At 42.1% G+C, this 23,842-nt stretch overlaps 1 protein-coding gene across 2 annotated transcripts in view; it reads right to left on the bottom strand.

The window, feature by feature from the left end:
- The window catches only part of SH3RF1 (SH3 domain containing ring finger 1), a 235,877-nt gene that overhangs the window by 35,423 nt on the left and 176,612 nt on the right, over positions 1–23,842 (bottom strand). The window contains exons 5-6 of one of the 2 annotated variants that reach the window (XM_089658593.1): positions 8,000–8,299; positions 4,904–5,014 (exon numbers count right to left, since the gene is read on the bottom strand). In XM_089658593.1, coding sequence (XP_089514719.1) covers positions 4,904–5,014; positions 8,000–8,299 — 411 coding nt within the window. The remainder of the gene's footprint in view (positions 1–4,903; positions 5,015–7,999; positions 8,300–23,842) is intronic. The other variant, XM_089658594.1, reaches the window with a different exon arrangement.

Below are 23,842 nucleotides of genomic sequence, written 5' to 3'. Positions count from 1 at the left end.
AACGGAGAGGTGTGATGGACTCCTCATATATCCTCCTCACCTACCTGTCAAACCCCTCTGCAAAGCGATCTGAATGTGTATTCAACCACATATGTAAACTTATTCTAAAGATAAATTGCAGCTTTATTGCACTTACCCGTAGTGGGCTCAGTTCTGCCAGGGCTTATACCTCATTATTCCCATTTTGCTGAGACCTTCGTGTTTGGCCCGCAACAGCTTCTCCACCAAAATCATCCCACTTGGCCTGAGCTTGCTGTGTAAGTGCATTTTGAGCCTATACAGCATTGGGCAGGCTAAACATTGAAGATTAGCAAGGATGGGTAAGTATGTGCCCTGACAGAAGTGCTGGGGAAGGGCATAGGAAACCACTAGAGCAGGGGTCTCCAAACTTTCTAAAGAAAGGACCAGCTTACTGTCCTTCAGACTTTAGGGGGGCCGGAGTGGCCAGTGGGAGTAAAAAAATGTCCCAGCGAAAGTGGGAGTAAAAAAAAAGAAGACAAGAAGACATAGTGCTTGTAGTCAGTGAAAGGAGGAATAGTGTCATTGGGATTAGTTGGAGGAATAGTGCCCCATCATTGGTATTCGTGTGATAAATAATGCCCCATCATTGGTTATAGTTGGAGGAATCATGCCCCATCACTGGTATCAGTGAAAGAAATAGTGCTGCTTAATTGGTATTTGTTGGAGGAATAGTGCCCCATCATTGGTATCACTGGGATGAATAGCGCCCTATCATTGGTGACAGTGGGAAGAATATGCCCATCATTGGTATTAATTGTGGGAATAGTGCCTAATTATTTATCAGTGGAAGGAAAAATGCTGCATTGCTGGTGTCAGTGAGAGGAATGGTTCCCCACTCTTGGTACCACTGTAAGAAATGGTGCCTCCTTGTTGGTGTCAGGGGGAGGAAAAATACCCCGAGGGCCAGATAGAGGCATGCAAAGGGCCACATTCGACCCACGGGCCTCAGTTAGGAGACCACTGCACTAAAGGTACTATATGTGCACTTACCCTTTAAGGTGAAAATTCAGGATTAAAGAAACTGCATCATGGCAAATACTCATGTTTGTACGCAGTGTTGTATTAAAAAACTTTGGATTCTGCCAAAAACACAAACTTGTGCAAATGTAGTGCACTGAAAATGTTTTGAACCTGCTGAAATTTACTCTTAATATGTACATAGGCAACTCATGCAAATTTGACAGTGAGAATACCTTGATGTCTGCGGAATCACGGCTGCTCCTCTGGGAAATAAAAGATACTGTAGTGGTTATGTAAGTTCTGACAGCCCCAGTATTTCTGTAAGTGGTATTTGCCCTGCAGATGGTAACACTTGTTATATGGACAGCACAATTTTGTGGCTGAAAGGTTGCCAAACAGTAGCAGGGAGTAAATATATTTAGTATTTCTATTTTTTTTTTTTTTTACTGAAGCCTGTCTGCAGTGATATGCAGAGAAGGTGGTGAAACCAGACAGAAGTACCTTCCTATACAAAAAAACAAAACAAAACAAAACCCAGCCTTTTTGAACATACCTTCCTGCATTCCCCAGGAACTCCTGGCACTATTTCTATATACCTCTTTCAACGCCAGCAGCGCCCCAGCTTCTCCATCCTATGTGCTTAAATGCAATACCTGTCCCCCATTGATCTATTGGATTGGATCAAAGCCTAGTCCAGTATAATAAAGTGCTCTTTTAATATGGTCACACTGGAGGCTGCTTATAAGGTTCTCATCTGCTGGTATTGGATCCCAGCCCTCACTGCCAAATCAAACCACCTAGTGGGATTTTGGTTGAGGGTCTTCGGACTCTGAGGGGCTCTGAGGAAGAGGCAAGTCCTCAAAAAGCGTCAGCCTATTGGATGTCTACACACTCTATTGCGGACTGTTACTCAGCGCGGTGTTGACCCAGCTATTCTTTTATGATGTGCCTTGACTTTATTGTCGTTTGTGAGTACAACACCTACTTTATTTCTTATAAAACATTTTTTATGGTAATACACTAGGCCTGTGCGCCCTCTCTTTGTTCTTTCCTCATTCAGTATATTTGGATTTCCCCAGTCTATTGAGGGCAGCAAGGTGTGCATGTTCCAGGACATTCTTAATGTGGTTGTAGCCTGCATCGAGTCCATCCCCAAGCGCAGGAGCATTTGTGTTTGCTGGTACTTTGTGATGACCCCTGACCTAGGTCGGAGGGTTATTGTTTGATAGTTTACACTGTTTGGCACACCTTGCTTGTGTCTTTCATGCTGTTCTACAATGTGCCTATTGCTTATATCTCCTGCGTGGGAATATTATCATTGCAATTTTTCCTATATTTCAATAAAAGCCAGATAGAAGTACTGCATGTTTATGGTTTCTACATCTTAGTGACTGTTGCAGACTCCAAACATTTTTACACAGAGAAAGTTATACCTTCTCCGAGATGGTTGTGTAATTTTGTTAGGGGGATAGTATAACAAACCCTTCCTGGAATTCATCTTTCCAGTTGTAAGGGACCATGGGGTCAAGGGTGCTTAGGTGGGGGTCATACAAAGGTAATAAAGTCTCCTCTGTGGTAACTGGGTCAACGTAGGAAAGCACGGAATGTGGTGGTTTACATAGTATGTTAGGTGGTGGAGATATCTGGACAGTGGAGAGCTCAGCATGCACTGCATCAATCTTATTTTTAAAATGATTGGTGATCTCCTGAGCATTGAATGAGGTAGGAAAGAACTAAGGAGGATTGATGAGACAGTGTTAATGAGAGTGCTGAGACAGGTCTCTTTGGCAGCATGGAGGCAGCAACAGTATTTTTGGAGGGCAGATTTATATGGGGTAAAGTCTTACAGGATTTAACCACTTGCCGTCCGCCTGCTGTTTATAAACGGCAGGACGGTGGCACTCCAGGGGTGGGTTGCCATTCAGAAACGGCACACGCCATTTCTAGCTGTGCGCGCTACCATGGATCCGGTGCCCGCTGTGTCCTCCGGACACAGTGAAACATTGAACGTCGGACGGGACCTCTGTACAAGGTCCCGATCATGTGATCACTGATAGGCCAATCAGTGATCACATGCAAAGTAGTAAGCAAGATGTCACTTGTGACATCATTGTTTACTACGTGTGAAATCTGTGAATGATCACAGAGGTCACATGGTACAAGGCTATTCACAACTGCCTTGTACCATGTGACAAGCTGTGACCAATCACAGCTCACTCAGTATTTCTCAATGGCTGCAAGGATGCAGACAGAGAGAAAGAGAAATTATTGCTTTTACATCCTATATAGGTGTAAAAGCAATCACTGTAAAAAAAAAAAAAAAATCTTCATCACCCCCCACAAGTAGTACAGTGTCACCATGGTGACTCTGTACTGCTAGAGTGACAGTATGTAAAAAAAAAAAAAAAAAAATATAAAAAAATAAAATAAAAATGTTAAAAAAAATGTTTAAAAATTATAATTTTTGGTTAAAACTAATTTGGCAATTTTTTTTTCACTAAAAAGATTCCTGGACAGGAAGGGTGTAAAAGTGTCCAGACAGGAAGTGGTTAATTTTACACCATAGCCACTAAAAAGCAAAACATCTTTGGAGACCTCTGGTGTTGTCTGTTTTCCAAGGTTGTATGGGACCTGATTTTGTATGTAGTGAGGAGAGCGAAAGATAGAAAAAAGTTGATTATGATAGAAAATAGAGAATATGATATGGTTGTGATTGGAGAGGAAAAGGGTGCTGAAGAGGTTGCAGAGAGTGCAGAGGTGGGAGAATACTAGGTCAAGGGAGTTGCAATTGTAATAAGTAGAACTTTGTGTTGATTGTGTTAGGCCAAAAAAAAAAGGTTATGTAAGGGGTATGAGAAGCAGCTGGGGTGTTTTCATTAACAAGGATTGGGAAGGTCACCAAGGATATTTCATGATATTTCGGAGGACACAACACAGGGTAGTCAAGCAGATAAGTCATTAGGAAGCATGACACAGTCCTAGAGACTGATAAATCACTGCAATCCTCAGAGAAACTGAAGAAAAACATATCAATACAGTGGGCTGTAAAAGAGGAGAGGGATAAAAGTGGCAAGTGTAGGAAGAACTTGAATAGTGCTTTGTGGGAACAGAAATATATACTTTTTAAGAAAAAGGTATGTTACATCATCAATTTTACTGGTAATGTTTAAACAAAATCAAAAAGTGTCCACAAATACATATATATAAAAAATATTTTTGTGGAGAATATTTTATCCAGCAGTAAACTTATTTCAGAGCATAAAGAGAGTTACTAGCTACTTGCTCACTAAGTGCACTTACTTCAAAGTTAAAAGATGCCAAGCCTCCTATTTCCTTACTCAGTGAAAGGCGAGACCTTGTGCTTTCTCACTAAGACGTTTAGGGTTAGCATTTACTTTAGATCACAAAGAAATGAAGTTAGACCTCCTATTTCTGAGAAGAAAGATCTTAAGCCTGCTTTTTCCTCAAAGATCAGAAAGACATAAAACCTGTCAAGCTCTTTTAGACCTAGAAGACTATGATTTCCTCCCACAGAAGCTTCTGGTTTTTAAAGAACAGAGGAAAGTTGGGAATGCAAATTTCTGAGATCAGAGAGAGACTAAACTTATTATTCTGGTGCAGATAGGAAAAAAAGGGTTATCGTTACCTACTCCGAGTGATGTATGTTACTTCTTTCAGTACAAAAAAAGAAAAAACAGCATATTTGAAAGGAGAACTCTACAGTGAAGTGATTAAGAAATAGACTTGCTACTGTTTTATTCCAGAGCAAGAGAATTTTGAGTCAATTATCACCAATAGAAAAATGTGGTGGTAATCATTTACCATACAGTTTAAGCATTAAGACCGTTTCCCCGGAAAGAATATAAAAGCACCAGATTCACTAATTATGCTAAAGCAGAAAGAAATCAGGCCTGCTACTTACTCCTAAAGCAGCTTGATAGGTGACATCCGGTGGAAATGTAAATGTAGGGCCACTTATTACAGGGCTGCTCGGGGGCGGGGTCACAATAAGCCCTGCAGTACTGATATGGACCTAACAAATTAAAGAAAAAAAAAAAGAAATTAATTTCTATATTTATGTAAAAGTTAAAGCAGAGGCATGATAACTTTGAAGATTTACTTTATGCATATATTTATGAATAAGCTCTGTTTTTTGTTCAAGTCCAAAATCTTTAAACTTTTCACTTTTCAGTCCTCATATTCTGTAAAGTTACTTTCAACTGAATTATTGCATTTCATTTTATTGCTGCATTTAATCAGCATACACTGACAAAAATGTAATTAGACAATTAGCTTGAACCAGCTTAGTTTTACTGTATCAGCATAATGGAATGCCCATGTTGTGGGACAAGCACCCATAAAAATATAATTCCTTTCAAATATGCTTAGGAAAAAAGGCTCTCTTTTAATTTTACTGCTTGATGTGATAATCCTATGCTTTCTTTTCATGAGAAAATCATGGAGTGGTAAACAAATGACGATGACTTTTAGCAGTGACATCAAGTTAATTTGGACATTCATTTCAGGTTCTCAGAATTCCCTTTTGGCACAGGGGTAATATTCTAATAAAATAAGCCAACTAGTGACATTTTCAGTTAGGTGATCAGGTAAAAACCTTACTTCAGACCATTTGTCATCTAATGACTCATTGTTTTCCAGATTTTCATTTTAGGCTCAGTGCGAGATAGTAAATTCCCATTAAATGGTAATTCAGTGTAATGTACAGCCTGCTTAATAACAAAGTCTATGACTCACATACTGTAATCTTCTCCTGCACTTCATTTATATAAATATAAAATATTTTTCTCTAGATGTCAAATTAAAAAAATTAACTAAGGTTTTTTTTAGGCTTCTGTGTATGCGAGTGAAAACGGTGCAAAGTGCAGTTTAAGTGCACTCAAAAGATGTTTTTAGGGTGCACCTATCACTATACACTAACTGCAAAATGCAGACGTTTGGGAGCAAGATACAACGGCATCCAGCATTAGGAAACCAGCACAGGTAGTCCTCAATACAAGTATGCACCAGGAGCCTCTGTGCTGAAAATCAACCTTCCTGGGCCAAAAGGCACTAAAGTTGATGGAATCTTGAGATTTCTTGGGAATGCACCATCATTAGGTAACAGTTAAACTGCCTACCCTACCACATACTACAGACATTTTAACTGTTTTTATACTTAATACCCTATAACTGTACAGTGCCAGGATCACATATGGAGTGCAAATCCAGGAATCAGCACTGATGCACTGTAATGTAAGATATAGTAATATGTGTACTTTTATAGAAATCTGAGAGTAGCCACTAAATGATATAACAGTATGAGCCTGAAGTAGCACAGAGGATTAGATAGAAGTAATGTTAATTTGGAAATTACTTGTGTCAATCATTCATTTTCTCCATTGCATTCTTTTTCTACAGGCATCATGGACAGCTTTTATTTAAAGTGGTTCTATGGGCTGAAGGTTTTTTACCTACATGCATTCAGTGTGCAGTCTGATCTCGATCCAGCGGTGTGCATGACAGCAGTGGCTTCCAGCTCTCTCTCTCCTCACTGGCTCAGAGACTGCAGCAGGAGACACTGGCTACTGCTGTTGTCAATCACAGCCAGTGATTGCATTCCCAGCGACCACGCATAACTGCCCCCATAGCAAGCGGCTGGCTATGGGGGCACTCAGCAGGGGGGAGGAGCAGAGAAAGCCGGCGGGGGACCAAAGGAGGACCAAAACTATTGCACAGAACAGGCAAGTATGACATGTTTGTTTTTGTTAAAATATTACCTTTATACACACTAGTCTATATGGCTAGCTTTAAAGATGCCATGATATTCGGAAATGGCATGGTAATACTAATTATGCTTATTAGCAGGTTTTATTTCTTTTTTACTTGCAATGAAAGTAGTGTGCGTGCCAATATGATGAAATTCAAGAAGACAAGAATGGTATTTAATTTAGTAAGCAGAAGTAGTAGGCTTAGCAAATGTTACAGAAATATTGTGACTAGGTTGAAATCTATAATTTGTGCTTAGGATGTGCACTAAATTTAGAAAAGAACCAAAAACAATCCAAAAAAAAAGAAAAAAATTGCCCAATGACTGCAGCGGTTCTATAAGGTGTTCTAAAGTGCCACACTGAACTCCGAAATAGAAAAATTAACCACACACATCACTCTATACTCTATTACATGTTAAAGAAAAAATGTGTGACCAATAAATTCCTTTAAATTCCAACCAATATGTTCTTCATGGCCTGTAGCACACTCTTTCATTCACCCTCAATCAGTCAGGCATTCCCGTGACTCCTAATGTGCCATGGTACACACAAAGGGACTGGTTAACTAAAACGAACCTGATCTCTTGTGTAAAAAAAATTTTGACATCTCTCATACCCATAGGCCCCTCAGAGAATTCAAGAAGCTGTGCTCCCTTTCTGAGACTCTAAGAAATGAGTCCGATGAGCGCTGGAGATAGCAGCTTCCATCTACTTACATAAAAGCTAAATACACTGGGTGCCGGTTCCTAGACACTTTATATGTGAGTGAAGTCTTTTACCTTTGCCTAAAAAAAAAGGTTTATATTGTTTTACGTTATGGGATCCACCTTCCTGTTTCTTTAATGGATTTACTCATTCTGAGACTGCCAAGTATCTGAAAATAACAGAACAGAAGAAACGTCATTGGGGAATGCCCCACAAGCGCTTCAGACCCTACTAGCGACAGATAGTCATCCATAGAGGGTGAGTGTCGGTCTATGTGGGGTGAGTGTCGGTCTATGCAGGGCCTCGAGCACTGTCAAATGGAGCACTATTATTCATTACTTATTTGAGCACGAGCACCGGCATTTTCTCTCACAGATTGGGGACTACAATTTGTTTTGACATACAGGACATTATTGGTTGGAATTTAAAGGAATTTATAATTTAGAGTATAGAGTGATGTGCATGGTTCATTTTTCTATGTTAGAGTTACAGAAATATTATTTTTGCAAAAGGGCAGAATTCATTTTGGAGGCTATCTTTCTCACCTGAGAAGGTGCGCTACAAGACAGACCAGACAGCTCAGTTATCCTGGCCGCAGCTGTGGGATTGCTGGAGCTGATGAGCACCGGGGGGCTGATCTCCATGGAATGGCGGTTCTGCACAGACTGTGAAGACTTGTTGGACATGGTGAGCGAGGTGAAGGAGTGACGCTTTTTGGTGTTCTTCTTGGCATCTGTGTGCTTTTGGGAAGAGCTGCTATGTGCTGTTCCAGATGTTCCTTCCCCAGAGTCCACTGCTCCTGATGGCTTGTCCAACTCTATAAGCTGCTTAGCTGCTGAATTAAACTGAAACAAAGACGTGGTTTACAGCTAGAGTCAAACATGGAACAAAAACACCTTTTATTATGCATGTAAGGGATTTTATTCTAGGAAAAAAATTAGACACAAATGCAGATAACCTGTGGCTCATTTAGCAGTCAAAGTTGTTGAAAACACCAGCATTTATACAAGTAGCAAACTTGGACTTATACTTCATCAGGTCCCATTATGCCAGCACAATATTTCAAAACCCATATTTCTCTTTCAGCTTAGCATTAAAACAAGAATCAAGAGCTAAAAGACTCCTTTAGGATCACCTAATAAGTAATATAGGATTCCTACCATTATTTTTGTCTGTATTTTTCTGGTCTATGATGCTTAACAGACTGTGCAATATATAGCCTACACAGCTTACATAAATAAATGTAACAAGCCACAATGGAAAAGGGAAACCTGGCAGCAACTGTGGAAACACAATGGACTTGGACAATCCTGAAAACAAAAACAAGTATGAGAGATATCCAACAAATGTGGAAATCCCTTATTTGTATAGGAACCCTCCATGTAAAAACAGAGAACACACCTCCTACATTCCCTTTGTTATCTGCAGAGACACCACTACTGAACTTGTTTGCAATGCTTGACAGACAAAAGTATGTCAAGGTTCTACTCTTGAAAGGGCTCTTACATGGAACCAGTAAATACTATCTGTAGCTCTTTATCATACTAGTTTTAATTTGAGAGTGAGTATATGATGTTTTTCATGAATCTTCTTTATTATGTTAAGAAACCAAAAATAAAAAAAAATTGTAAAGTCTTATACACACGATGAGAATATTGGAGTGATCATCCGTTTTTGTTTTTTTATTTTTGCATGCTAGTGCCATATTGAAAATGAACAGGTTACTCAAGTTACGAAAATTCTTGTACAACAGAATACAACTTCGGAAGTGATGTAATGTATTGTATTGTAATGTATTCTTTAGTTTTGGAGCATGTGTGATCTCGGTCTTCTGTTTTTTTTTCAGCCCAATACTATACTAATTAAACAAATTTGTACGTTCTGGTATTGTACAAGAAAAATTTTTGTGTTTGTCCCTTCGGAAAATCTTGCATGAACTGTCGTGATCGGCTCTCGGAAGCTGTATACTAACGATCAGATTATCATACAATCATCCGGTTTTCTGATCGTGTGTACTAGGTATAAGAATATCTTTTTAGTCAATTATTATTATATAGGATTTATATAGCGCCAACAGTTTAGGCAGCCCTTTACAACATGAGGGAAGACAGTACAGTTAAAATACAATTTAATACAGGAGGAATCAAATGGACCTTCTCGTTAGAGCTTACAATCTAAAAGGGAGGGTCAAGTGATACAAAAGGTAATAACTGTAGGGGATGAGCTCATAGAGAAAGTGAAAATGCAGTTGTTAGGTGGAGGCAGGATAAACTCCTCTGAGGAGAAGGGTTTTCAGGGATCCCCTAAAAGTGGATAGGAGTAGGAGATAGTTGGACAAATTGGGGTAGGGCATTCCATAGCTTGGGAGAAGTCCTGGAGGCGAGCATGGGAGGAGGTGACAAGGGAGCTAGAGAACAGGAGGTCTTAAGAGGAACAAAGAGAACTGTTTGGTTGATATTTTGAGACTAGGTTAGTGATGTAGATGGGGGCAGAGCTGTGGCTTGATTTGTAAGTTGTTAGTATTTTGAATTTAATTCGTTGGGTGAGCGGAAGCCAATGGAGGGGCTGGCAGACAGGGGCTGGTATGGTGAATGAGTCTGGCAGCAGCATTCTTGATGGACTGAAGGGGGGATAGCCTATGTAAAGGTAAGGGCAGGAGGGAGTTGCAGTAGTCAAGGCAAGAGATAACCAGGGAGTAAATGAGAAAAATCTGAAAAAATGCATATGAATAAGCCATGTTTACCACTTACAGCCAGTCAATGGACCTCTGAAGCCTGGGGGGGCTGCTTTTCCCCAGGTTGACTTTACTGCATTTATTGTAAATAGCCTGTGTTGTTAAAAAAATATCCATTACAAATTGAAATTACAAATGCAGCTAAAGCAGTCAGAGGAGTGACCCATTCCTAACCTCTTTGCTGGGCACATAAGGTTCACATTGATTTTCAACTAGATTGAGAAAAGAAGAAAGCAGCTAGTGCAGGATTTTCTCTTTAGAAAGCCTAGAATGCTTTGCAAAGTCAGTGTAATGGAAGCACCCTATATAAAATGTGTATCTGTATAATATAGACGATATACAAATAATCAATGTTGAGTTAGTACAGTTTAAATAAAAAACTTATGAACTGAATTGACCAAAAACAATTATTTCCCTTTACGTGAAACAGTCTTCTAATATATTGTACTTTACCTTGATATACACTGAATCTCTATCATGAGAAAGGATTAATATAAATAAACAAGCTGATGAAACAAAGGATGCTTTTGATTTTAATACACCTTAAAGCTGTACAGCTCTGTTAATTTATCTGGCGTCCAGACCACACCAATTAAGGAAAACACAGAAGATTACCTCTAGGCTTGATTTTCCACTTAATTAAGATATTTGTTTATCTCCTGAAAATATTACAGGGAAAAAGATTTGCCTGCTGATTGCTGGGCAAAGAAAGGTATTCCTGTACCCATGGGATTGATTCAAGACTGGCATTTCCTTCTGTTAGGCAGACAAGGGGGATGGCTACAAAATGCAAACAGATGTCTTCTTATCTGTTTAATTAGCCACACTTGCATGTACAAATAGGAAGCTGCCCTGGGTTATTTAATTAACAGTGGATTAAAGCAGAAGGATTTATGGGGTAAACCATAGTGATTGCAAAAAAGGCAAGCTAAACACTGTGCTAGAATGCAAGGATAAAAAACATTACCTTTATTCACAATTTTTCAATATATTGAAACCACCATTCAACACATTATTAAATCCAGGGGAAAAAAAAAACCTATGCTGTAGAAAAATGCAGCTCTCTCAAATGCAGGCATGTGCCAACCTTATTTGGTTACTTTAAATTATACCCCCCATCCCGGGCATTTCCCTGCTGCTCTCTGTACACATGTGAAATGAGCAACTGCAGCTGTGACACATATGCATGAAACCACCCTCTCATGTTCCCCAGGTCCACATTTGGAATATATAGAGCTGGGCAGCACAGTGGCTAAGTGGTTAACACTTACGCCTTGCAGCTCTAGGGTCATTGATTTGAATCTCAACCATGACACCACCTGCACAGAGTTTGCATGTTCTCCCTGTCCCTGCGTGAGTTTCCTCCGGGTACTCCGATTTCCATCCACACTCAAAAGACATGCTGGTAGGTTAATTGGCTCCTATTTAAATTGGCCCTAGTATGTGTATGTATGATTGTGAGTTAGAGACCTTAAGGCTAGGTTGACATATGTGCGGGTGGTGCGGCTGTGGATCCGCACGAAAATCCATGCAGCTGCACCACCAGCACATATGCGAGGTGTGCGGACCCGCGGGCGGGTGCCATTGATTCTAATGGCACTCCGCCTGCACTGGAGAACGCAACCATACCGGGAACCGAAGTTTCTGTGCGGGCTACGTTTTCAGAAGAAGTGCAGAGACTTCTTCCCTGCATGACACGAGGCACGAGAGTCCATTCAAATGAATGGGCTCTCGTGCCCACGCAAAACGCGGCCCGCACAGCCGCATATATGTGAACCAGGTGTTAGATTGTATGCTCTTTGAGGGATAGGGACTGATGTGAATGTGCAATATATATGTTTAGTGCTGCATAATTTGATGATACATCTCAATAAATTATAATCTCAAAAAGTTATTTTATTTCAGTAATTCACTTCAAAAAGTGAAACTCATATTATATAGATTCATTACACACAGAGTGATATATTTCAAGCATTTCTTTCTTTTAGTTTTGATGATTATAGTTTCCAGCTCGTGAAAAACCAAAATTCAGTATCTCAGAAAATTAGAATATTGTAAAAAAGTTCAATATTGTAGACTCATGATGTCACACTTTACTCAGCCAATTACCTCAAAACACCTGTAAAGGTTTCCTGATCCTTTAAATGGTCTGCTGAATTGAGGAGGGTAAGTCACAAAAGGTCATTGCTAAAGAAGCTGGCTGTTCACAGAGTGCTGTATCCAAGCATATTAATGGAAAGTTTAGTGAAAGGAAAAAGTGGTTTAGAAAAAGGTGCACAAGCAACTGGGATAACCGCAGCCTTGAGAAGATTGTGAAGCAAAGGCCATTCCAGAATTTGGGAAGGAATCATAAGGAGTGGACTATGGCTGGTATCAGTGTTTCAAGAGGCAACACACACAGACGTATCCAGGACATGGGCTACAACGATTGCATTCCTTGTGTCAAACCACTCCTGAACCAGAGACAATTTCAGAAGCGTCTTACCTGGGCTAAGGAGAAAAAGGACTGGACTGTTGCTCAGCGGTCCAAAGTAAATTTTGTATTTCATTTGGAAATCAAGGTCCCAGAGTGTGGACAGGTACAGAATCCAAGTTACATGAGGTCCAGTGTAAAGTTTCCACAGTCAATGATGATTTGGGGAGCAATGTCATCTGCTGGTGTTGGTCCACTGTGTTTAATCACGTCCAAAGTCAGCACAGCCGTCTACCAGGAAATTCTTGAGCACGTCATGCTTCCCTCTGCGGACCAGCTTTATGAAGATGCTGATTTCATTTTCCAGCAGGACTTGGCACCTGACCACACTGCCAAAAGTACCATACCAGGTTTAATGATCATGGTATCACTATGCTTGATTGGCCAGCAAGCTTGCCTGACCTAAACCCCATAGACAGTCTGTGGGGTATTGTCAAGAGAAGATGAGAGACACCAGACAACAATGCAGACAAGCTGACAGCTGATATCAAAGCAACCTGGGCTTCCATAACACCTCAGCAGAGCCACAGGCTATGATTACCTCCATGGCACGCCGCATTGATGCAGTAATTCATGCAAAAGGAGCCCCGACCAAGTACTGAATGCATTCTATACTGTACATGGACATACATTTCAGTAAGTCAACATTTCAGTATTAAAAATCCTTTTTTTTTAATATTCTACTTTTCTGAGATAGTGAATTTTGGGTTTTTACTACCTACTATAATCCTCAAAATTAAATGAAAGAAATGCTTGAACTATATCACTCTGTGTGTAATGAATCTATATAATATACGAGTTTCACTTTTTGAATTGAATTACTGAAATAAATTACCTTTTTGATTATATTCTAATTTATTGAGATGCACCTCAAGAAAGCTCTAGCTAAAAAAAATGCTAAAAATTTCACATGGGTACAGTTTATTTTCTTTATAGAAATCTGGGCCCAAGGGCTTTTTTAACCACTTTAATACCACGTTATAGCTGAAAGATGGCTACAGTGCGGTTCTCTATGCTTGGAGGGCGTCTATAGACGTGCCTCGCACGCACTCTGTGACCACTGTGACTTTTGTGTCCAATCACAGCTCATCACATGCAAACAGACTTGCCGGTTATCGACAGTCATTTCCGCACACGCTGTGTCTGGGTGAGGAAACAGCCAATAACCAGCAAGGATGTCAAGCGCTTGTTTACACTGATTATCACTGCAGTCCCAGCAGTGTGGCTTAGTGCACAACAGTGCCACCTATCAGTGCCCATCTGTGCCGCCTATCAGTGCCCATCTGTGCCGCGCCTATCAGTGCCCATCTGTGCCGCGCCTATCAGTGCCCATCTGTGCCGCGCCTATCAGTGCCCATCTGTGCCGCGCCTATCAGTGCCACCTCATCAGTGCCCATCTGTGCCGCCTCATCAGTGCCCATCAGTGCCCATCTGTGCTGCCTCATCAGTGCAGCCCCATCAGCGTACATTGGGAAAAAAGAAAAATTACTTTTTTGCAAAATTATATAACAGAAGAGGAGAAAAGGGTTTTTTTTTGTTTTTTTTTCGTTTTTTTTCCATTTGTTTAGCAAAAAATAAAAAACCCAGTGGTGATTTAGTTCCACCAAAAGAAAGCTCTAGCTAAAAAAAATGCTAAACATTTCACATGGGTACAGTGTTGCATGACCACACAATGGTCAGTCAAAGTGTGACAGGGCTGAAAGCTGAAAATTGCCCTGGGCAAGAAGAGGGAGTGAATATGCCCAGTAATGTGTATTTATTATTTGTATACAGAAGGTGAACTTATCCTTTACTAAAATATGACTGCACTGCATTTTCACTCCTTTCACCATACAGGGCTTCCATGAAAGCATATCTGACAAGTACATCAGACCAGCATGTCACTACATGAAGGACCTCAGCACAGAGATGCTCACACTGTGAGAAATTCTGCCCTTTTGATCATATCCATGACAAGAGAGCTAGAGACCAAGACAAGAGAAATCCAAGGTACGCACAGGACCTATAAAAATAAAAAGGAGGTATGGAGTGGCATGACAATCAATAAGCTCTAAGGTCTAAAGTGACTCATGCAATTCCTATTGCCATTCCATCTAACAGTACCTGTGCAAAAACATTATACGTTCTTTATTGATCCCTTTCTCATGTCACAGCTTTCAGGCAATCCCTATATAGCTGCTGTAAAACAATGTGTAAAAAATGATTTATCACCTTTCACCCCCAAATGGCTAAATTTATTTTTTTTGCTGACCTCAGCCAAAAGATACAAATATTTAAGCCATTAGGAAATGTATAGTTCAAGTCACTGTATTCAGGTAGACTGAATAACAACAAAATTGCCTTCAGACATTTGAAGGTAAAGTAGATATTTAAAATGGTGGTAAGCCTCAGAAATGAAATATGATCAAAGCATATCCCTCTATAGCAGGGGTCCTCAAACTTTTTAAGCAGGGGGCCAGTTCACTGTCCCTCAGACCGTTGGAGGGCCGGACTATAGTTTAAAAAAAAAAAAACTATGAACAAATGTGGACACAGTACAGGAGATGACCAGAGACTGCGGACACAGTACAGGAGTTGACCAGAGACTGCAGACATAGTACAGGAGATGACCAGAGACTGCGGACACAGTACAGGAGTTGACCAGAGACTGCAGACATAGTACAGGAGATGACCAGAGACTGCGGACATAGTACAGGAGATGACCAGAGACTGCAGACAGTACAGGAGATGACCAGAGGCTGCGGACACAGTACAGGAGATGACCAGAGACTGCGGACACAGTACAGGAGATGACCAGAGACTGCGGACACAGTACAGGGATGACCAGAGGCTGCGGACATAGTACAGGGATGACCAGAGACTGAGGACATACTACAGGAGATGACCAGAGGCTGCGAACATAGTACAGGAGATGACCAGAGGCTGCGAACATAGTACAGGAGATGACCAGAGGCTGCGGACACAGTACAGGAGATGGCCAGAGACTGCGGACACAGTACAGGAGATGGCCAGAGACTGCGGACACAGTACAGGAGATGGCCAGAGACTGCGGACACAGTACAGGAGATGGCCAGAGACTGCGGACACAGTACAGGAGATGGCCAGAGACTGCGGACATACTACAGGAGATGACTAGAGACTGCGAACATAGTACAGGAGATGACCAGAGACTGCGGACATAGTACAGAGATGACCAGAGACTGCGGACATAGTACAGAGATGGCCAGAGACTGCGGACATAGTACAGGAGATGGCCAGAGACTGCGGACACAGTACAGGAGATGACCGAAGACTGCGGACATACTACAGGAGATGACCAGAGACTGCGGACATAGTACAGGAGATGGCCAGAGACTGCGAACATAGTACAGGAGATGAGCAGAGACTGCGAACATAGTACAGGAGATGACCAGAGACTGCGGACATAGTACAGGAGATGACCAGAGACTGCGGACATAGTACAGGAGATGACCAGAGACTGCGGACATAGTACAGGAGATGACCAGAGACTGCGGACATAGTACAGGAGATGACCAGAGACTGCGGACATAATACAGGAGATGACCAGAGACTGCGGACATAGTACAGGAGATGACCAGAGACTGCGGACATAGTACAGGAGATGACCAGAGACTGCGGACATAGTACAGGAGATGACCAGAGACTGCGGACATAGTACAGGAGATGACCAGAGACTGCAGACATAGTACAGGAGATGACCAGAGACTGCGAACATAGTACAGGAGATGACCAGAGACTGCAGACAGTACAGGAGATGACCAGAGACTGCAGACAGTACAGGAGATGACCAGAGACTGCAGACAGTACAGGAGATGGCCAGAGACTGTGGACACAGTACAGGGAATGACCAGAGACTGCGGACACAGTACAGGGAATGACCAGAGACTGCGGACACAGTACAGGAGATGACCAGAGACTGCGGACATAGTACAGGAGATGACCAGAGACTGCGGACATAGTACAGGAGATGACCAGAGACTGCGGACATAGTACAGGAGATGACCAGAGACTGCGGACACAGTACAGGAGATGACCAGAGATTGCAGACATAGTACAGGAGATGACCAGAGACTGCGGACATACAACGGCGGCGGGAATACTGGGCCGGCCACTCCATAAGACGCACAGACATTTCCCCCCAAGTGTGTCTTATGGTGCGAAATAGTGCCCCATCATTGATGTCAGTGGGAGGAATAGTGCCCCATCATTGATGTCAGTGGGAGGAATAGTGTCCCATCATTGGTGTCAGTGGGAAGAATAGTGCCCTATCATTGGTGTCAGTGGGAGGAATAGTGCCCCATCATTGGTGTCAGTGGGAAGAAACGTGCCACATCATTGGTGTCAGTGAGAGGAATTGTGCCCCATTATTGGTGTCAGTGGGAAGAATCGTGCCCCATCATTAGTGTCAGTGGGAGGAATAGTGCCCCATCATTGGTGTCAGTGGGGGGAGGAATAGTGCCCCATCGTTGGTGTCAGTGGGGGAAGGGGATAGTGTCCCATCATTGGTGTCAGTGGGAGGAATAGTGTCCCATCATTGGTGTCAGTGGGAAGAATAGTGTCCCATCATTGGTGTCAGTGGGAAGATTAGTGCCCCGTCATTGGTGTCAGTGGGGGGGAATAATGCCCCATCATTGGTGTCAGTGGGGGGGAATAGTGCCCCGTCATTGGTGTCAGTGGGGGGGAATAGTGCCCCGTCATTGGTGTCAGTGGGGGGGAATAGTGCCCCGTCATTGGTGTCAGTGGGGGGGAATAGTGCCCCGTCATTGGTGTCAGTGGGGGGGAATAGTGCCCCGTCATTGGTGTCAGTGGGGGGGAATAGCGCCCCGTCATTGGTGTCAGTGGGGGGGAATAGCGCCCCGTCATTGGTGTCAGTGGGGGGGGGGGTGGGATAGTGTCCCAACATTGGTGTCAGTGGGGGAAGGAATAGTGTTCCATTGTTGGTGTCAGTGGGGGGTGGAATAGTGCCCCATCGTTGGTGTCAGTGGGGGGGAAGAATAGTGCCCCATCATTGGTGTCGGGGGGGGGGGGGGGAGAAATAGTGCCCCATCGTTGGTGTCAGTGGGGGAAGGAATAGTGCCCCTTCGTTGGTGTCAGTGGGGGAAGGAATAGTGACCCATCGTTGGTGTCAGTGGGGGGAGGAATAGTGCCTCATCATTGGTGTCAGTGGGAGGAATAATGCCCCATCATTAGTATCAGTGACCCCAATAATGGGGCACTATTCCTCCCACTGACACAAATGACACTTAACTTGCTGACCCCTGTTCCAGCATGGTGCTGCTGCAGCCAGCATACCTGGTTGCAGCAGCACCATCTGCACGGCACACTTACCTGTCAGCTGTCCTTCTTCACTCCGGCCTCTCCCTCACTCGATGTTCGCGGGGCCACTCGGCTACGCCTCCTTGCAGGTGATTGGCCGCCTGTGTGCCTTTCCTGAGCTACAGTTCTGGCGCCTAATCACCGGTGAGGAGGCGGAGCTGAGCGGCAGCGCGAACATCGAGTGAGGGAGTGGCCGGAGTGAATGAAGGAGCAGCACTTCCTGGACTGGATCATCGTGGGACTGGGACACGGAGCCAGGTAAGATACAGCAGCCCCCTGCCCGCCCCTGTACTTAGTGTCCCTTCCTCGCGGCAAATATGCCCCTGCTGGCGGGCCGGATAAATGCCCCCGGCGGGCCGCATGTGGCCTGTGGGCCGTAGTTTGAGGACCCCCGCTCTATAGTGTGCACTTGTTTTAATCCAGAGCACTAAGTGTCATTTCTGTCTGCTGCCCCGTCCCTCTGTAATCTGCATGAATCCCTTTTAACAAGTTTTCCTGACAGGGAGGGATCTCCAGCACACAGTCTGTGATCGAAAGCCTCAGCTCTGTTCCTGTTTGCTGTGTGAAGGGGGGTGTGTCTCATCCCTACAATCAGCTGTCAGAGCTCTCCCCACAGAGCTCTGCAGTGTGTAACTTCAGCTCCCCATCCCCTGTTTTCTGACAGCTCAGACAAGCTTTATCAGTTCTGGACTTTGAACAGATGTGGAGAAGGGAATACTGCAGATAAACGGGTACAACTTATGTAGGAGGATTTGTTTCATCTCTGTGGATCCCCTGAGGCCAGTCAATTCACTGAGTATATGTGAGGGTGTACAACTATTTTAAGAAGAGTTTTTTAACTTGCTGTCTAGGGAATGCTAGAGAGTTGTGACATGAGAGTGAACAAGCGTTAAAGAGCTCAATGCACAGATTCGGTTTAGATTTTTTAATTGTTTTCATAGCATTGCACACAGCATTTCGGAACAGGAAATATAGTGTATTAGCCAGGCACGCAGGCCAATGATATGCCACAAGACAAAAGGTAGCAAGTGTATGCAAAATATTACTGGCATTCTAACCTATGTTTAGCCTCATGTCCCAGGCCAGGGATAGTTGGTGTCCAATTAACAAGTGAGAAAAATTTTAAAGGAAAGGGGGACTGGGTGAGAGAAAAAAGAGGGAATAGAAAAGATGGGAGAGGGTCAGAGTGTAGGGAGTGTTCATCCAGTTCTGAGATTTACACAGCCAGGCAGATGATTACTTTCTTTGTTACAGATATAGACTATAATCCTCCATGCACACTAGTATTTTTTTAAAGCTCAAAAACCACTTGGAAAAACACTGGTAATAGCATTTTTTAGTAGCGTTTAGAAGCATTAGCGTTTTATTAGTGTTTTTACAGTATATATAGCTAGTACAAAGCTAGGAAAAAAAAACTGTTAGGAGCATTTTAGTATCAGTTAGGAGCGTTTAGCGTTTTTTTTTCTTCTGGAAAAACACTCCAAAAACAATTTTTTTTCCACTCCTAGACACTGAAGCTCAAAAATACTAATAGCCTAATGTAGTGTGCATAGACACATAAGAACACGATTTAGCTTCTAGTTGGAAAAAAAAAAAAAAATGCTGATAACAGCTTCTACTAGCTTAAAAAAAAAAACCGCTAGTGTGCATGGAGCCTTGAGAGACACATTGGTATGCTCTTTCATCCTCTCGGCCTACTGATAGTGAAAGAGAAGCAGCAGGACAATAAAGGTCATCCCTCTGCCCTCTCCTCCTATCAATATGCGCTCCATGTCATCCTATTTGCATGCAAAACACCTGATTAGTGACCTTGGTGTTCTTCTCTCAGTCAGAGTGCCACAGCATAAGACACAAATAGGGTATTTACAACAGTTGCATTTAAAAAAAAAAAAAAAAACATTTTTTTTTTTTAAAGATTAATGAATTTTAGTGGGTTTTGTCTTTTTTTATCTGCCTGGAGTTGAGCTTTACATGGCAGCTAACACGGATTGCATACCATGAGCAGCATTTTTTTTTTTCTTGTGTTGCAGTCATAAATCATCCCACATCCCTTAGTGCCCTTTAATGACAATGAGACACTGAACACCTAACACACTTTTTCCTAAATAAAAGTGTGACAATGGTCATATGTTCTCAGCAAGGGAAAAATATTCTATACAACAAATAAATCATTCTACTTTACTGCTGTTGAACTAATCCGCTTTTAGGTACCAAAATGAGTTGATGTCATGAGGGACCTGCAAAAACAATGTAAAAGGATAAGGTATGTTTTCCAGGGTTTCCCAGGTAATTTTTTTTCCCCAATTCCCACTTACTTCATTCCTACAAGTTTTATTGCGGCAATTACTTTCCTAATACAAGTAATAATACTTTCAGTTTATTTTGGCTCCACAAACTATTAAGAAGGTGGAAAAGCTTTGGATAGAGGAATTATTCTCACTCCATGTGTTCAACCTGCTGCAAGCAGACTAGAGCCCCATGTCCAGATGTCTGAGGGATGTGTTTACAAATGAACAGCCATATTTTACACTTCTATCCTCAATGAAACTATTGTCTAGTGTAGTATAATTTACCAGCAGACATCATGACGCTAAATTGAAACTTTACCACTGAAGGTGCTCAGTGGACAAGTGCTGCGAGTTCATTTGGAGAAGGAAAGTAGACATTGTAAGCTCTCAGGATCAGGCCCTCCTAACCCTCTTGTATTGAACTGTATTGTTGCTGTATTGTCTCCCGTTATATTGTAAAGTGCTGAGCAAACTGTTGGCGCTATATAAATCCTGTATAATAATAATAATTGTGATAACAAATGCTCAGTTAACTTCCTTGTGCGTTGCCAATGGGTGTTAGCATATTTCCTTCTACACTGCATCACAATTCCACTTTGCTCCAAGCGCTTGGTTAAACTTTTATATATACTCATCATTTCATTCATCTTAGTCCTCATTTTCTGACAGACCCTTGTCCATGCCAGTGGCAATCTATGGAGAGGATAGAGACATGACAGAATCAGTAGGCTAGCTTGGGTTTTAAAAATGGAAGCTGCCCCCAGACACAGTACATTTCAGAGTATCTTGTATGGAACAAAGAACTTTTGTCTTACAACTTGTCAGCTTGCATTAATTGTGCTATAAAATGACAATGTTTAAAGGAACGCTCCGCTTTTGCAAAAGCTAGATTTAAAATTGCCATGCAAGCCATTTTGTACTTTAATGTTATCAAATATTATATGATTTTTTTATTTTAATCTGCAGACATTGCAATTTCTTAAAATGGTCAAACATTTATGTCCCTTCCTTGAAATATAGCAACCTGAGGGTGCAGCAAGCACACTGTGTACAGAACGCCCCTCCCTAAAACTCATCTAATGTTTTTATGATTGGCTCTCAGCTATTCTCATAAATCTGCTCTCAGATAAAAGACATTAAAGTGCCCCCATTCCTAGTTTTCCCATGCATGTATTACTTGTCCTCTCCACACTCCAGCACTTCCCTCTTGGTTTTCCTCCAACATTGGATGGCGTTTGAGGTTAAGCCGAAGTCTAAAAAAACGTAAATCAGCACAAGGGACAGGACATATTAATACACTGTGTCCCTTGTGCTGTTGGCTCTTGGTTTCCTTGAAATTTTCCTTCATCGATCCCTCACCCCCACTACCATCGCACCACTGTAACCTTCCAGTGTGGTGGGGATTATTAGAACTGAGAGAGTGCCCGACTATGCCTGCCCTTTCCACTTAGTTCCACCATTCACAGAAGCCAGTACTACAGCTTCTATGAATAACCACTTCAAAGTCCGGACACTTTCACCCCCTTCCAGTCCAGGCCAATTTTCAGCTTTCAGCGCTCTCACACTTTGAATGCCAATTACTCAGACATGCAACACTTTACCCAAATGAATGAGATTTCTTTTGGTGGTATTTAATCACCGCTGTGTTTATAATTTTTTTCTATATGAATGAAAAAGGACCAAAAATGTAAATAATATTTTTTCATAAATCTAGGCCAAAATGCATTCTGCCAGAATAACCCAAATCGGTATATAGAAAAAAAATTATAATTGACAAAAAAAAAAGTTTACATTTTTATCTATTCTTTATTTATTTTCATACGCCCCCAAAGAAGTACAATGTCACCATAATGACTCTATACTACTTGTGGGGGGGGATCAGGATTATTTATTTATGTTTACAGTTATTGAGAAATACTGTGAGAGCTGTTGAGAGCGGTGATTGGTCACAGCTTATCACATGGTACAAGGCTGCTGTGAATGTCCTTGTACCAAGTGGTCTCTATGATCGATCACAGAGCTCACAGTAGTAAACAATGATGCCAGGAAATTATATCTTGCTTACTATTCTGCATGTGATCACTGATTGGCCAATCAGTGATCACAGGATAGGAACCTTGCACAGAGGTCCCGTACAATGATCGGTGTTCCACTGTGTCCGGAGGACACAGCCGGCACTGAATCGCGGTGCTGCGTGCTCCCAGGCAACACGCACAGTCCAAAATGGCAGGCGCCAGCCATTGAGAAATACTGTGAGAGCTGTGATTGGTCACAGCTTATCACATGGTACAAGACTGCTGTGAATGTCCTTGTACCATGTGATCTCTATGATCGATCACAGAGCTCACAGTAGTAAACAATGATGCCAGGAAATGACATCTTGTTTACTACTGTACTTGTTTTTATTTTTGTGAATATTTTTTCGGGAGGGGTCCATAGCTTAGCTATTAAAGTGGTCCATGACTCAAAAAAGGTTAAGAACCACCAACCTAGGGAATACTGTAATTTGCTCCACTGGAGTTACTTTTTAAAGTGGTTCTAAAGGCTCAAGGTTTTTTTACCTTAAGCATTAGGGTGCAAAAAAAAAAAAAAACCATCTGGGTGCAGTTCGCTCCCTCCCCCTTACTTGAGCCCGATATCAATCCAGTGATGTGTATAAGAGCAGTGGCTCTCCCAGGTTTCTCTCTCCTCATTGGTTCACACAGCAGCAGGAGTCAATCACAGCCAGTGAGCCAATATGGAGAGAGCGGGGGAGGGGTGTCTGGGCAGAACCGAGCCGTGTGAATGGGGACACAGACACAGAGGGTGTCTCGAGAGCAAGCCTGCTCAAGTGCCCCACAGCAAAGACTTGCTATTGGGAACATTCGACATGAGGGAAAAGCCAGGACCAGCAGCGGGGGACCCAAACAGAATAGGATCGGGGCTGCTCTGTACAAATCTATTGCACAGAGGAGGTAAGTATAACATGTTTTTTATTTTATTTTTTTTATTCTTTCCTTTAGAATCACTCTAATGGAAGAACAGATTCATGCAGAACACACTGGAGTAACATCTCTGTCCCCAGTATCCTATAGACAAGGTCTGGGTTTGGTATATACTAACTATAAGTATTTGCCTGCCATGTGTGATTCTGATTACATGCACTGCTGTAAATGCGGATCTTTCATTAAATTGTACACTTCAACTATATCCACAAAGCATGGATCAACATTATTGAATTACTGTATAATAATAAAAAAAAAAAATTACTTGCCATGAATGCAGAACTGCTGATCTTGAGCTGCTGCATGTGACCCAAATCCTAGGTAGCTCAGATCCCATCACATGGTCTCTGGTTACCAGAAACATTGTGGGTATTTCATGTCAGTGACGGCAGACAGTCTATTGTTTTCAGCTACATACTGTCTAACAGCCATGTGAGATGCCCAGTAAGCAAGCAGCAGAAATTGCATATGTAAAAGGAAAATACGTTACAAACTATAGATTATAGTTTTCATTCTTTTTATATATATACATGATGATTTGTGTCTGAAATAGAACTAAGTGACGGCCACGC

This window comes from Staurois parvus, unplaced genomic scaffold, assembly GCF_062004578.1.
Source record: "Staurois parvus isolate SC_StPar_1 unplaced genomic scaffold, SC_StPar_1.0 ptg001083l, whole genome shotgun sequence".
Lineage (NCBI taxonomy): Eukaryota > Metazoa > Chordata > Amphibia > Anura > Ranidae > Staurois > Staurois parvus.
Note: the sequence above shows the minus strand (reverse complement) of the source record. Positions and strands in the feature narration are given on the sequence as shown.